Source organism: Ursus maritimus, unplaced genomic scaffold (genome assembly GCF_017311325.1).
Source record: "Ursus maritimus isolate PB19 unplaced genomic scaffold, ASM1731132v1 scaffold_17, whole genome shotgun sequence".
Lineage (NCBI taxonomy): Eukaryota > Metazoa > Chordata > Mammalia > Carnivora > Ursidae > Ursus > Ursus maritimus.
The window spans coordinates 29,767,222-29,784,445 of NW_024424119.1; the positions used below are offsets into that span (position 1 = coordinate 29,767,222).

At 37.1% G+C, this 17,224-nt stretch overlaps 1 protein-coding gene across 2 annotated transcripts in view; it reads left to right on the forward strand.

Moving 5' to 3' along the window:
- Positions 1-17,224, forward strand: part of INVS (inversin) — a 148,441-nt gene that overhangs the window by 3,600 nt on the left and 127,617 nt on the right. For both annotated transcript variants that reach the window (XM_008707881.2, XM_008707882.2), the window contains exon 3: positions 14,543-14,709. In XM_008707881.2, the coding sequence (XP_008706103.1) occupies positions 14,543-14,709 (167 nt within the window). The remainder of the gene's footprint in view (positions 1-14,542; positions 14,710-17,224) is intronic.

Consider the following 17,224-nt stretch of genomic DNA (forward strand, 5'->3'; position numbering starts at 1 on the left):
AATGGCAACGTATCATTATTTATATTTCATTGCAGAACTTGAACAAGAAAGTAATTAAGTCCTGAAATTTAAGAATCCATAAGAATATGGATTAGGATTAGGTGAAAAGTACTTGAGAAATATCTGTGTGCTTGACACTGAATCTGGATATGTACTCTAAGGTGCTAAGAGAATTAATTCATCTTTATAGTAATAGAGGTCTGGAATGAGATAGTGAATAATAATGATCTTTTACATTTAGTATATACCCAAGGTACTAAAGCTTACAAATAACTTAAACTGTAATGATTTAAAGTTGATTCGGTGTTCTCCCTATCATTGATTCAGTTGATTCGAATTGACTCGATATTCTCCCTAGCATATAGCTAGAGAGAGAGGCCCAATATTAAAGTTCTAGAAGGAGAGAACAAACTGAGTAGGAGAGACAGTATTCAAGGACAAAAATGGGTAAGAATTTTTCAGATACTGTAAAAAAACCCCACATTTCCACCTATTCAGAAGTCATTAGTCTTTATTTCAAGAAAAGAAATAAAAATGTGTATTGTTTTTAATCTTTTTACATACTGGTGGCTAGTGACATGATTGACAACTTGGGGCTTTAAAATAAAGTCCGTACTACTTGAATTTCCATACTGGTTCCATCAGAATTCATTTTTGTCCTACATTTCCAGTTTCTCCAAAAACTTCTATCCATGCACCGTAACCTCTGACTATTCTTTCCATTCCCCAAAATGTCATGAATTTTTTCTTTTCTCTATATATCTGTCCCCTCTCCTCTTTTCTACCTCCCACCTCCTTATCCTCTTCTCTGCTACACTCTTACTTATCTTTAAAGACAAAATTCTTTTACTACATACTCTATGAAGCTTTCTCTTCTCTATCAGAGACATTATCTCCTGATACCTCAGCTTCAAGTCAGCTACCTGCTTTCACAGTTATTCCTTGGAATGGGATATCTTCCAGTAATCTCTGAGTCACTCATTCAAACATTCCACCATTCAATTAAAACTCTGTTACTTCCAGTTCAACTACTAATAAGAACAATAGTTTTTCAAGGGGCACCTGGGTGACTCAGTTGGTTAAGTGACTGTCTTTTGCTCAGGTCATTATCTCAGGGTCCTGGGATCGAACCCTGCTGAGGGGGGAGCCTGCTTCTCCTCCCCGCTCATGCTCTCTCGCTATCTCTGTCGATGTCTCTGTCTCTCTCTCTCAAATAAATAAATGAAATCTTTAAAAAAAATTTTTTTTCAAGTCACTGAGACTTGCAATCCATGATCTTCTGCAGTGTCAACCATCTATCTCCTTCTGTCTTTACTTTCCCTGCCATTCAGCCCTAATTCCGTGGTCTGCTGTTAAAATTCTTACCATAGAAAAGTTATCTTTTCTCCTCACCTTCTGTTGAACCTGGCTGTTGCAATCCCAACTGTGGATGGACCTAATCGCTATACCTCTGCCGACCCCTGAAGAATTTAACTGGTCACAAAGACTGGTAGTCCCCTACTGTGGTTACCTACCTCGAATAGATACTCAACACCTCCTGTTCACCACACCACATTTCTCCATAATGAGTATTTCATACCTTCTCGCTCTACTGATACCTCTGACCGCCAATCTTCCCTCCCTCCATTCTCATTTAACGCTTTGATGTTCCCCACAGAAAATGAAGACTTTAAGTAGGAACTTCCTCACCTTTCAGCATGATATCTACAAACCAACCTACATCTGCACCCATCTTCTCTCTTTCTGCCAAAACAGAGCAAATATCTCTTTTTGTCAAACGTCTTCCGCGCATGCTTTGTATTCCATCCTTTCCTACCTTCTCGGGGACCTTGCTTCCATTTTTTAAAAAAACTTCTAATTATTACCCTTTCAACCTTTTCTTCGATTTCATATCCTTCCCATCAATATTTGAACATGCTCTGTTGTCTCTATTATTTAAAAATCCCTTCCGTATTCCTTCATCCCACTCTAGGTGTTGTCATATCTCTCCACTTCCCATCATAACTGTATCAGTCACAGGCTGAACTGCTCTGGCAGTGACTTAAGAAAGGTAGAAGTACGTTTTATTCTCATCATAGTGCAAATATAAGTGGGCAGTCTCTGATGGATAGAAATCTCCACGTCACAAAATCATCCAGGGATGCTGCTAGGACTTGTCTCTGCCATTGTCAACATGTGGCTTCCATTGGTGGGGCAAAAGCAGATACTTCTGTTGTGGTCATAGCCCAGCTGGCAGGAGCAGGGAGAGTTCAGAAAAGCCGTTTGTCATCGAGGAGGTGGACTGGACTTAGACACAGAGCCACACCTCGGACAAAGGAGGCTAACATGTCTCTCCTTTGATGGCATCATGCCCAGCTAAAATTCAGGGTGCTCAATTCTTAGAAAGAAAAATCAGAGAATGGATATGGGGGGCAATTATCACTCTCTGACACCGAAACCAAACTTCTTTTTTTTTTTTAACCTCAATCCGGTCTTTTATTAAAAGAAAACAAAACAAGGGGCACCTGGGTGGCTCAGTTGGTTAAGCATCCAACTCTTGATTTTGGCTCTGGTCATGATCTCAGGGTCATGAGATCAAGCCCCTTGACAGGTTCTGTGCTCAAAGAGGAGTGGCTTGAAATTCTCTCTCCCTCTCCCTCTGCCCCCCCACCCCACCCCCTGGCTTGTGCACGCATGCATGCATGCATGCATGCTCTCTCTATAGATAAAATAAATAAATTTAAAAAAAAATACTTATTGTGAAGTGTACATATAGAGAAATACATACAATTTACTAAGTTTAACACATTAATATAAAGCGAACATCCATGTAACCACCACTAGGTCAAGAGACAGAAGAACATTGTTCCCCCAGAATCCCCTTAATGCATTCTTCATTCCCCCTTGGAGTAATTTGCTATCTTGATTTTTATAGTAATAATTACACTGTAGTTTTACCACGTAGGTATAGACCTCAATTGCAATAGTCTAGTTTTGCCTTTTTGAAGTTTTTTTTGTTGTGTTGCATGGTTACTTGAACTGAAAGTTCCATATACAGTTTTGTCATTTCCCTGCTCAAACTTCTTTAATTGCTTCCCATTATACTTGGAATAAAATTTAAAAGTGCACCTCTACCTATTTCCCTCTCCAACTTCACCTTTGTCCACTCGGTTCCAAGAAAAACTGGCTTTCTTTCATTTTCTCAAACCCACCAAGCCCTTTTCTGTCTCAGGGCTTTTGCCTGAAATACTGTCCTCATCCTTCAGACCTCAGCTTCTAGGTCACTTCCTCAAACAGGCCTGCCCTCATCATCCAGGCTCAGTGAAATCTGTTTGTTGTGTTCTCTCTTGGAGCTTTGCAGTGTTTCTTCATTGAACTTACATATTTATATGTATGACTATTGTAACATCTCTTTCCTATAAGCTTGTAGCCTCTGTGAGAATAAAACGGGGTCTGTTTAATTCATTACTCTATCTACAAAGTCCAGTATTGTACTCGGCACATAGTATGGACATGAGATGTATTTGTTGAAGGAGTCAATAAATGTTATAATCATTCTTTTAAGTAGCTTTCCTCGCAAGAAGCCTATAATCATCTTGAGGGCCAGGATTAATTGTGAATCGAGTTGAATCGAATTAAATTAAATTGACTGGAGAGAGGCATGTTCGCACTAAATTCCATTGGAAAAATTTTTTTTTAAGTCAGAATACCGCAAGAAAAAAAATGTCTTATGAAATGAACTCTTTATGATTTTAATGAAAAATAACCTTCAAAGGAAATAAAACGTGCAGTGTGTTATCAATTAAAAGTGGCTATACAGGCTCAGTCATACAAATTAACTAATGTGTTACGTAAGAAAACTTGAAGTGTTCCTACAATTTTAAATCCCCAAAGGAAAAAAATCCTTAAAAACAAAGCAGAACAAAATTATGTGAAACCAGTACAGAGCCGATACATTTACTTTATAAATGTGTTCCCTCTGTGTCCTATCATCTTGTCTCATTACCTCCTTTGAGCTGTAACACTGCTCATCTTTTCAGAATTCTGCCTTTGTGGCATCTGTGCAAAGATAGTCGTACCTGTGCTCTTGGCATTTCCCAATATTTGTATATCCCTACCAAAATAACAACTGTGTCATCTTAAATTTCAGTGTATCTTATATCTTCTTTTATGTAGTGCATTTTGATGGTCTCTAAATATGTGCTATTTCTCTTTCCTAAACTAGTAACATAGTACTACAGATGAATTATTTTTTTCTGAATCTTTGCTCACCAACTGCTCACTGAATTCATTCACTTTCGCATTTTCTGTTTTCCCTTCTCTGTTTCCATGGAGAAGTATGTCAGTGATGTGTTCGACTCCATGGAAACAGATGAGCATCTCTTTCTACATACACAACTAATTAAATCGAACACTTTCTATGCTGCCCATTGTTCTGGAGGAGGACTGAAGAGGCTTTCCCTGAATGAGACATCATTTTAGTCACAATTTTTAGTGTTTAACCTAATACAATGAATTAATGTTTTAACATAATATTACAGCCTCGATTCAGATGATTTAGGGCTCAGTCTTGGGCCGTGAAAGCATAAACATACATAGTAAATTCCTTATATACCATGGCTATCATTTGTAGATATGTAGCTTTTTCTCTTAACTCAAATAATTTGGTTGAATACCAGCAATATAGTTGACAATAGAATTTACTAGATTCATTTTAATACTATACAATGTAGTACCGTAGAAAGAGTACGGGTTTTAGAGTCAGATAAACCCAAGTTTCAAGTTCTGGCTTTGTCACTTATTAGCAGTATTACCTCGGGTAAACCAGTTAATCTTTCTGAGCCTCAATTCCTCATCTGAAAACTATAGACTATAATACTTTGCTTGTGTGAGAGTTCAACGGGATAATGACTATAAAACATGAAGGGTGACTGTAGTTAATAATACAGCATTGTTTATTTGAAAGTTTCTAAGAAAGCAGATCTTTAGAAGTTCTCATCACGAGAAAAAAATTGTTACTCTATGGTGACGGATGTTAACTAGACTTACTGTGGTGATCATTTCACAATGTATACAGATATCAAATTATTATGTTGTACACCTGCAACTAATATAATGATATATGCCAAGTATATCTGAAAAAAGCATCACACCTGACACATAGTAGACAATATAAATAAGACCTTATTACTGTTATTGTCAGGTTGGACTTACAGTGAAATGATCAAGTCTTACATAGGTTCAGAAATGTCTCAAAATGGTAAATCACTACATGCAATGAAGAATAATACTATTTTCTTTGTGAAGACTAAACAGAAGAATTTGTAGACATGCATATTGTGTAACGACTGATACTATCATCCCTGCTAATAGTGTTTGGGTTGTTTGAAGTGGTAAAGTGACAAGGCAGCACTATTCTGATTCTTCCACAACTTTTGATGCCCTGTCAATGTCCTAAACAAGTGTAAATCTCTAAGTTGTTTTCTCTCTTTGTTTGTGACATCTCCCAACACAGTAGTTAGGTAGGGCAAGGAGTCTTGTAAGTGGTAGAGCAGTGACATTATTTCAGGTTATGTCTTCCTTTACCTCAATGACCTTAAATGTTAGGGTCACTAAATATTTTATAAATGCTTATATACATATGTATATAACTACATATGTAGTTTTTTTTTTTTTTAAAGATTTGTATTTATTTACTTATTTGAAAGAGAGAGAGCGTGTGCAGACGCGTGCCTGTGCTGGGGAAGGAGCAGAGGGGGAGGGAGAGGTAGAAGCAGACTCTGTGCTGAGCATGGAGCCCAATACAGGGCTCAATCTCACCACCCTGAGATCATGACCTGAGCTGAAATCGAGAGTCAGACGCTTAATCAGCTGAGCCACCTAGGCACCCCTATGCATATGTGTTTATGGACTTACGTGTATATACATCCATACTAATAATAGTAATGAAATTAGCCAGCATTTCATAAAGTTATGTTATATGTGCCAGGTACCATGTAGGTGCTTTGCAACTCATTAACTCATTAAACAGCAAAACGCTACAAAGAGTTTTGGGTACTGTTGTTACCCTCATTTCGTAGGTGAAGAGACTAAGGTTTAGAGAGATTGTAATTTGTCTAATAAGTAGCAGAACTTAGATTGAAGACTGGAAGTCTGATTCCAAAACTCATGCCTTTAACCACAGAACTATGGATCCTCTATATATGGAGGTATTTCTGCGTGCACATGCACATTCATATGTACATAAGAAACATAGGAGAGAAAGAACTGATTAGGTCTAAACCTTGACTGATGAACTTAATGGTTATCTAAGCTGGATTCTTCTTAACCTTTTTTTGTGCTACAGGTCTTTTTGGCAATCTGATAAAGCTTATGGACCCCTTCTCAAAAATATATTTCTAAGAGCTTAATTATGATATATAGGAATTCAAAGAAAAACAGCTATATTGAAATACAGATGTCAAACTATTCTAAAATTATGATATAGCAGTATACCTACAATCATATTTTGTTAACACATTAAATAGCAAGGTCTAATGGAAGATCTAACAGCTATGATAATTTCGAAATAGCAGTGAGTATAGGGGCGCCTGGGTGGCTCAGTCCATTAAGCGCTGCTCTTGATTTCAGCTCATGTCATGATTTCAGGGTCCTGGATTGAGCCCTGAGTTGGACTCCACGCTCAGCCAGGGAGTCTGCTTATGGATTCTCTCTCTCCTCTCCCTCTGCCCCCCCCCCCGCTCGTGCCCTCTCTCTCTCTAAAATAAATAAATAAATCTTAAAAAAAGTCAGTGAGTGTAAATGCTATTTTAAGATGCCAACAACAACTATAATGAGATAAAATGCAAAAAAATTTTGTAAAATCTCAAGTGACCTCAAAATGTAATATGTCCCTTATTATTATAATTCTCATTTTATATGTCAGGACACTGAGACTCAGAAGTTAAGAAATTCAGTTGCAATAACCACACAGCTGAGACTCGAGCTAGTTTATTTGATTTTGAATCCTATGCTCTTTCCATTGTTCCCACATTGTCTTTATATCAATAAGCAAATCTTTTTTAAATGACCACAAATGCCTTCCCAAGATCGTGACAGTACAAAAGGTGTGACGTTCAGAAGTGGGTGAAAGCAGACGAAATGCATCTTTGATGCCACACACAGGTAACGTTTGAGAACAAGCAAGGAAGAGGTTAGTAGCAAGGCTAGATCAGCTCGCGGTGGGCGCTATCACCGGAAGTGTCAGTCCTGTCTTCTGACGGCTAAGTTGGAGCTCTGGTTTCTGCACATACTAGTCCATTAGCCACACAGACCCTTCTGCTTCAGCCAGCCTTGAAATAACTGCCCGCCTCGGGGCCGTGGCTTTCCCGTCATGGTTCCAGCTCAGCTTTCCGAGCCGTGTTCAGGCTGAGCACAAGCGGAATGGCAGCCCCTGTAAAGCGAGCACCAATTGGGCATGGATTAGAGGCTCTCTCCACAGTTGCCAGGGTAATTAAAACAGCACAGCACACTGGCCAGCTGCTTTCTATATTCGCTGCGCCTGACAGGAATTCAGATTCAAGTGCACTGCCGTCCAGTGAGAATCAGTTTACATCCCAAGCCCTACATTTGCACAACGTGTTGCAGTTACCAAACGCTTCCAAACAGGAAATCATTTCACTTGAACGTCAAAATCAGCTGTTGTGCAGACCGGACAGGTATTGGCTAAATGCTATAATTGAGGGAACTAAGGAAGGGGGTAGGGGATGTAGGTAAAGACACGGGCCTCTCTCAGTTACTCTCTTTTAGCCAAGAAGCTCAGAACCTGATAGGACTCTCATGACTCAGAAACTAGCTATAAAGCCACTGTCTCCCTAAAGCAACTCAAAACAGGACCCAAATGAGGCTGAATGCCGCCTTTCTCATCATAAATAGGGGAGACGTGCTTTCAGGTTCCTCAAATACACAAATTCTGCCGTATTGACAAGCCTAACATATTGGATGGTGGTGACATAATCCAATTAAATCTTCTCTGCTGGGAAGTGTAACACTCGCCACCCAAAAACAAGTGTTTCGGGGATTGAAGAGCAGGCTAGAAGTTTCCCCGTGCAGGAGACTTGGGGAAAGCATAGCAATCATAGCAACTGGCCTCAAGTTCTGTATCCTAGGAGGTACAGTTTCTGTTAACTCCATGGTGCCGACTTCCCTTTGGCCCTAAGAAGCCTAATCAGTTAGGATTATCCCAGTATGTGACGATTGCCTCCATTTCTCCACATTTTTCTTGTGACCACAGTTTCTAAATCTTCTCCATCACTAAAGTTTTCAATGAGAAATTAAATATGAATCACCATCATCTTGCTAATCCTAGGTCCTACTGTCTTTGCTCAACACTGGCAGACAAAGTGCCAGTAGAGAGTGTGCTTTCATCGTGAAAGACAACGAGAGACTGGCCTTATTACTGCATATTCCCCACAAGTATCATTTTGACTCCAGAAGGCTCACATGATAAAAGGAATGTGCTCTACCTATAATATGTTTTAGTTTTGTTAGTGAGTTTGGGCTTAAATGAGTCCTTATCTATAAATGCAGTGGTAGACTCTCTAGAGTCTTCTGGATTAGACATTAGAGGGAATTTTCCCCTGTGGAGGGAATAATAGCTATAGCACTGTGTTACGGCTTAGAAGGGACTTCTGTTAACAGATACATTGAATCAAATGCAGAACTTGCCTCCATCTTCACAAGGAGACTCTGAAAAAGAACACCTGCCTCCTCCAGGAGTTACACACAAGTTGTAAGGCTCTTTCAGATTTCAAGAGCAATGACCTTTCTTGATTTGTTACCAGAATACGTGGGAACACGGATCGGCAAAGCGAGTTATCTAAGAAACTATAAGGTACTTCTGGGTCCTATTACATCCAAGATTTAAATATATATTGAAATATTTAGCGCTAACACAGTAGCTTAATTTCAGGCACAACACAACCCAGACAGAAGGGCAACACCTTCTTGTTCTTCCCCTAGCATTTATATTTCCCTTTAAAAATATTTCATTTGATCAGTTTTCCTCCTGCATTAGCAGAGTTTATGCCAAAGCACCTTAAAAGTAACTGGCTTCCCTCATTTTCAACTTGTATATTACCCTCAACTTATATATGAATACCTGATCATTGTCTGTGATGAAAGTAGCAAATTTTTTTCACTTAAAGAGCATGGCAGGAGGTATCTTTTGTTGTTTATAAGTAAACTTAAATTGAAGTATAATACAGTAAATACAGTAAACCAATCCTTGGTAGTGTACAGTTATTTAATTTTAACAAATATATAGTGATGTAATCACCACTATCAAGATATAGGCAAGTTCCACCACACCCCAGAATTTCCCTGTGTCCCTTGATAATCAGTCCCTTCCCACATTCCAGCCCCTGGTAACCACTGGTCTGTTTTCTCTCCCTGTAGTTTTACCTTTTCCAGAATGTGCTATAAATGAATACCATATGTATCCCAAACAGAGTTCTTTCACTTAGCATAAATGCATTTGAGATGTTTCCTTGTTAAGTAGATCAGTAGTTGGTTCCTTTTTATTACTGAGCAGTATTCCACTACAGTTCTTTTGTCATTCTCCACTAGGACAATGGAGATATTTCCGGTTTTTAGCAATCATGAATGAGGCTACCATAAACATCCAAATACAAGTTTTATGTGAATATAAGTTTTTATGCTTTTGTTTCTTCTGAGTAAACACCTAAGAAAGACATTATTACGCCATTTAGAATGTCTATATTTTACTTAATAAGAAACACAGTTTTCTGTAGTGGCTGTGCCATTTTGAATTACTACCAGTGATGTCTGAGAGTTCTAGTTGTTCTATATCCTCACCAGCATTTGCTATTGTCAGGTTTGTTTTCAGTTTTCGTATTGTTTTAGCCATTCCAATAGATACGTAATGGAATCATATTACGGTTTGAGTTTGCATTTCCCTCTGTATTAATGATGTTGGGCATCTCTATATATGCTTACTCGGTGAAATGTTTATTCAAAAATTTTGCCCATCTTTTAATTTTATTATCTGTCTTTTTATTACTCATTTGTAAGAATTCTTTTTTGGGGGTGTTGAGTTTTATAAGTTCTTTGTATGTTTTAGATACTAATCCTTTATCAGATATATCATTTGCAAATATCTTCTCCCATTCTGTGGGTTGCCTTTTAGTTTTGTAGATTTATTCTAAATAAAAGACCTTATCAGATACGTGTTTTGCAAATACTTTCTCCCAATTCGTGGCTTGTCTTTTTATTTTCTTAACAGTTCTTTCAAACAGAATTTTTAATATGGGTGCAATCCAATTTATCGATTTTTAAAATGGATTGTTCTTTGGTATCACGTCTAAGAAATCTTTGTCTAACCCAAGGTCACAGAGATTGTCACTTCAGTTTGCTTCTGAAAGTTTTATAAAGTTATAGAGGTGTTATGTTTAAGATTATGACTGATTTTGAGATCATTTTTGTATATGGTGAAAAGTATAGGTTGAGAGTTTCTGATTTGTTCATTTTTTGGTTTTGGTTATGAATTCCAGTTTTTTCAGTTCCATTTGTTTAAGAATATCCATTGGTTTGCCTTTGCACCTTTGTCAAAAATCAGTTGATCATATACTTTTGTAGGTCTATTTTAATACTCTCAATTCTATCCTATTCATCTATGTATCTCTTTCTCTCTTTTTATTTTTCTGGTATTTAACTTAAATTTGAATTTATGTTCATAAAATCATTTATAATATTTCCATCTTTTCCATTTAATGACTTCAGGCTCCGTAGTGTTGTCGCTGCTTTCATTTCTGATATTGGAAGTTTCTGTCTGCTCTGTTTTTAACGATCACTCTGATCAGAGATTTATCAATTTCATTGATATTTTCTAAGAACCAACTTTTAGCTTCATTGATTTTTCTCTAGTGTTTTTCTAATTTTAATTTCATTGATCTCTGCTCTTATCTTTATTATGTACTTCCTCTGCTTGTTTTGAATTACATTTGGTCGTCTTTTTTTAGTGTCCTAAGGTAGAAGTATAGATCATTGATTTGAAGTTATTGTTCTTCTGTAATACAAATGCTCAATGCTGTATATTTCCTTCCAGGGTCCCTCCTGTGTAGAGTAGGAACCTTACAACACTACTATTATTTTCATTCATTTGATTATGTTTTTTTAATTTCCCTTGAGATTTTTTCTGTAACTCATGGATTATCTATGTGGTGTTTAATTCCTACATATTCAGTGATTTCCCATTATCTTTCTGTTATTGATTTCTAGTTTAATTACATTATTGTCAGAGAATACACTTTGTATAACTTCATTCTTTAAATCTGTTAATGTTTGTTTTATGACCAGTATATGGTCTATTTTGGAAAATGGTCCCATCGGTGTTTTAAAAGATTATATATCTGGCTGTTGTTGAGTGACATGATCAATAAATATCAGTTATATTCTGCTGCTTTATAGTGGTATTCCATTCTTTTCTATCCTTGCTGCTTTTCATTTTAGCAGTTCAAGCAATTATTGAGAGAGGGGTATTGAAGTTACCAATTATAATTGTAAATTTTTCAAATATTTCTTTCATCCAGTTCTGTCAGTTTTTGCCACATGTATTTTTAAGCTCCGTGATTTAGTACATACACATTTAGGATATGTATTCTTGATGAATTGATCCCTTTATCATTATATAATGTTTCTGTTTGTCCGTGGTAATTGTCTTTGCTCTGAAGTCTATTTTATAAGATATTAATATCTGATATTAATCAGCTTTCCTTTAGTGTTTAAATAGCATATCTGTGCTCATTCTTTTACTTTTAGCCTACTTATTATATTTTAGGGTGAGTTTCTCATAAATAGCATATAGTTGGATCTTCTTTCTTTTATCCATCTCTTTTTTATAGGTGTGTTTTTTATCATTTACCTTTAATGTAATTATTAATGTTAAGATTTAAGATTTCCAGTTTATTGTATGTTTACTGTTCCCTCTGTTTTTCATTCCCTTTTTTTGGGGGGGGGGGTCTTTCCTGTCTTCCTCTGAATTTCTTGAATGTTTTTAGTATTCCATTTTAAATTATATGTGGTGGGGCTATTTGTAACACCTTTATTGAGAATCACCTTACATCCATACCATACAATTCACCAATTTAAAGTACAGTTCAGTGGGTTTCATATATTCACAGAGTTGTAGAAACATCACCACAATTAATTTTAGAACAGTTACCCCCCTGAAGAAACCCTATCCCCTTTAGCTATGACCCCCTTTTTTTTTTTAAGATTTTATTTATTTATTTGACAGAGAGAGACAGCCAGCGAGAGAGAGAACACAAGCAGGGGGAGTGGGAGAGGAAGAAGCAGGCTCCCAGTGGAGGAGCCTGATGTGGGGCTCGATCCCAGGACTCCGAGATCACGCCCTGAGTGGAAGGTAGACGCTTAACGACTGCACCACCCAGGAGCCCCTAGCTACGACCCTTTTAATACCTCCCCACCTCCCCAGCCCTAGGCAAGCACTGGGTATAGAGTTCTTGGTTGACAGTTCATCCCCACCCTTACCCCCAACACTTCAAAAATGTGTCCTTGCCTTCTGGACTCCATAGTTTCTCATGAGAAATACACTGTTATTTGAGTTGTTTTTCCCCTATAATGTGTTGTTTCTTTCTGGCTGCTGTCACGATTTTTTTTTCTTTAGTTCTCAGGAATTCGACTAGATTGACATAGCATGGATTTCTAGGAGTTTATTCTGTTTGGGTTTTGCACAGCTTTTTAAATCTGTAGGTCTGTGTCTTTCACCAAATTTGCACCATTTCCAGCCATTATTTCTTCAAATACGTTTTTAGCCCTTCATTCTTTTTCCTCCCTTTCAGGAACTTTGATTACGTGAATGGTAGATACTTTGTTGTTGTCCCACAGAGCCCTGAGATTCTGTGGATTCTTTTTGTTTCTATGTTTTCTATCAGATGTTCAGATTAAGTAATGTTTATTGGTCTGTCATCAAGTTCAGTGATTCTTTCCTCTGTCATCTCCATTCAATGAGGTTTTTATTTTAGTTATTTTATTTGCTTACTTATTAATTATTTATTATTCTGAAATTTTCACTTGGTTCATCTTTACTTTCTTTCTTTGCTCCGACTTTGTATTTCTCCATTTATTTCAAGAGTGTTCATAATTGCTTTTGGGAACATTTTTATTATAGCTCCTTTAAAATCCTTGTCAGATAATTCTTATATCTGTATCATCACAGTATTGGTGTCTGTTGATTGTCTTTTTTTATTTGTTTAAGTTAATGTTTTTCTGGCTCTTGGTTTGTCTAATAATTGTGGATTGTATCTTGGACATTTCATGTATTATGTTATGAGACTCTGGATCCTATTTAAATGTTCTATTTAATAGACTGACAATCTGTTTAGGTTTAGAATGAACTTTCTGTTCCAGTTTTCTGGACCATGGTTCTAATGTCGAGTGAGTTTTCACAGTTCTTGCAGGGCTCTTCTCGTCTGCCCTACTTAGCTGCTACCCAAGCTAATTTAGAACCTAGGCAATATTCCACCCATAGTTCAATTCTCAAAACTTTTGCTACTTTGATTCTGGTTAGTTTCACACATGGGCTGTTCAGAGTTATTTATGATTTCATGCACCAATTTAAAGAACTGCTTTCTCCAGCCTCCTCCTCTCCATAATCCTCCCTGCTCTCTAGTTGGGAAGGGTTAAGATGATACTTCGTTGCTATCCTTTGCTAATTCAGGACATGACGGTTTATAGGACTCCTCTCCATAGTCTCTGCTGCACCCAGTGGGGAGGAAAAGAGGTGTGGTTTCTTTCATTGTATGTGCTTTGAGTAGAGCCAAGTATAAGTGCTCCAAGGGCTACCCTCTTCCCAATCTTTTGACTGGAGGGAACAGGCTTCCTGGGGGAATTTTGTATCTGCTCTTTGGTGTTTCTGGTTGTGGGCTACTTAAACACCCAGACTGTATTTAGGAGGCCAAAAAAAAAAAAAAAAAAAAGACAGACAGGGAACTCACCATCAGGTTATTCTGAGTCCCATAGTCTCTAGACAGTTTGCCTTCTTTTCTCCACCTTTCATGTATTTTGCCTGGGGTTTTTAGTTGTAATTAGCACGAGAATCAGGGTAGTATGCACTTACTTCATATTGTCAAAAATGGGAAGCCAATCATGATTCAGTTTTGTATCTCTCATGAAAACATACCACAATGCTTAGCGTTTAGTCTACACAAAAGGAAGGAGTGACTGAGGAAAATAAGTAGCTCCATATCTCACAATATTAATTCAGCATAACATATAGCGGTTAAGAATATGGCCTCTGGAATCAATTATCAGTTAGAATTTTAGCTCCACCTACTTTCAGTGTAATATAAGCAGGTTACTTAACTTCTCTGAGTCTCAGTTCCCTGTAATATGGGGATGGTAATATCTATCTCATAGGGTAAGTAAAAGTGGCATATATTTCATGCTTTTAGCACAGAACTTGATAATAAAGTTAGTAAATGTAGCTCCTAGTTGTATTAATAATAACAATAGCAGTTATCAAATATCACTATCTGTTTCATAGGAAACTCTGCCCTTAAAGACAAAGAAGATCAATTTGGGAGGACACCACTTATGTATTGTGTGTTGGCTGACAGACTGGATTGTGCAGATGCTCTCCTGAAGGCAGGAGCAGATGTTAATAAAACTGACCACAGCCAGCGAACAGCCCTCCATCTTGCAGCTCAAAAGGTGAGAAGTAAAATTACTTTGAAGTGTAAACCTTTGTGAGGTATTTATAAGTTGATTAATGGAACTATGCAATTGACAGATGATAAAGAAATCACAAGCATGGGACTCTTCGTTTCATATGCTTTCTCTAAAAACAGTCTAAACTGCAGAGAATAAAGCATAGATCATGATCAGTGGTTCCATTCATTTATCCAAGTTCCTTGAGCAATGGAATTCATTACATGATCTAAGGTTAAGTCAAGGAAAAGGAATCAAAATGGTATGTATAATATGATTAAACTATATTACAAATCAGTTTATGCATAGGGGAAAAGCAAAGGCCAGAAAGAAAAACACTAAGATATATATTTTTGAAGATTTTATTCATTTATTTGAGAGGGAGAGAGAGAAGGCACAAAGGGAGAGTGAGAGGAAGAAGCAGACTCCCCACTGAGTGGAGAGCCCACCGTGGGGCTGGATCCCAGGACCCTGAGATCATGACCCAAGACAAAGCCAAGGTGCTTAACTGAGCCACTCAGGTGCCCCAACACTAGGGTATTAATAGTGGTTGGGTTTTAATTGGTAATATGTATGAATTTTGGTACTTTCTCCTGTTTAAAAATTTTCCCCTGACAAGTATTAATTACTTTACAACAAAAACTTGCAGTCTCTCTTAAAGTATGGACATTAAGAAGCATAAAAGAAATTTATTTTCTAAATGTATTTCAACTTTTTAAAAATCTAAAACTGTATTGCCAGTAAAAAGGATTTCAGGATTTTTAAAGGCATTGTTAAGAGCTGAGATTTTTAAGATAAATGTATCAAAAAATTAAAATGAGAAGCTTCTAAATTTATTGAAAGACTTCTTTATCTGAAAATGATTTTTCCCTCCATTAAATTATGGTGTATAAAATATATTTCCAGTGCCTGATATTTTCCTTTTTATTATTTTAGACATATATTTTTGGAATAAAAAGCAATAAAAATTAGTTAGATCCAACAGAAACTATTAGAGTTATTTCCCATTAAAAAATGTGAAACAGATATAGCTGATTAATTGAGGGGTTAGAAAAATACCTTTTTCATTAGTTGAATGCATAAAAAGAGACTGACATTAAGATATACTACTGAATATGCTAGTTACATGCTGTGATCAGTTAGGTCTGTCAGGTTATTCCCAAAGTTATTGCTCTTGAATTTGCTTTTCATTATAGTAATTTTTAAAAAATCTCCCTCATTTTCAATTTCGGTTTTAACTACTGCGTAGGTATTTATAACCTTTCACCTAGGCCTGTCAGCTGTTAAAATTATTCACTCAGGAAGTGTAACTCCATTTAACTTGTTATCATCAAAAAGTAAACATTTCAGATTGGCAATAGTCCCAGTATTATGAATTTGATACACTTTAGATTTTTCATTGTGGTTCATTTGGTTTTAAAACCCAACTTCAAAAATGTAGGTTGGAGGAACCTAACTTCACATCAAGTGGGTCATGTGAAAAAACTGGGGATTTGAGTTGATGAGCCTCTGGGACATCATCTCTGGAGAGGTATAATGTGACCAGAAAGGTGAGAGAAGGGGTTACTTATAAGTCTCTCCACAGATGCAATGCATTGTTTTCTTTTGCTTTTTTTTTCTCCTTTATTTTTTTAAATTGTGATTTTCTACAGTATCAAAGAATAAATAGAACTATGATTTACATGTCACAATTTACATAGCTGATTTCATAAATAACATGTTTCATGGTCTTTTGACTATCTGATAATTACGCATTTCCCCCTTTGTCTGTGTTGTGGTTTGTTTTTGCATATTTGCCAAAAGAGGTAATGTATCCTTAGGCTATACTAGCACTAGTAAAATTTCTAGAACAAGGGTAATAATAAATCTTTAGTACTCTACTCTGTCCAGATCAAAATTGGGTATTGTGTTTGATTTTGTGCTTTATGTAAAAAAGCACCATTATTATAAAAATCAGATAGTATAGATCCAGCAGGAATAAGACTGTGAAGAGTCTAGAAATAACTCTCAGAGAATAGTTGGAGCTGTGTCCCCGGTCTGTAGCACACCCTACCTCTGAGCAGACACAAATACAAATTCTCTTTAGAGAAAGCATCTTCACCCTAAACTTACAGGATTCCCCCATATTATATAGACCAAACAAGATCTCACAGTGGAAACATCCCCAAATATTTGAGGAAGCAATCTACCATGAATCAGTCAGCAGAAATGCAGAAACCTTTGATATTGGCATCATTAGAAACACAATGTAAAATAACGATTGAGTGGTTAAAGATAAAAAGGAGAGAGGAGCCTGGGTGGCTCAGTCAGTTGAGCGTCGGACTCTTAATTTGGCTCAGGTCATGATCTCCGGGTTGTGGGATCGAGCCCAGCATCAGATTCCACATTGGGCATGGAGTCCACTTGGGCTTCTCTCTTTCCCTCTGTTCCTCCCCTAACCCCGGCACTTGCCTGTGGTCGCTTGCTGGCTCGAAGGGAAGGGAAGGGAAGGGAAGGGAAGGGAAGGGAAGGGAAGGGA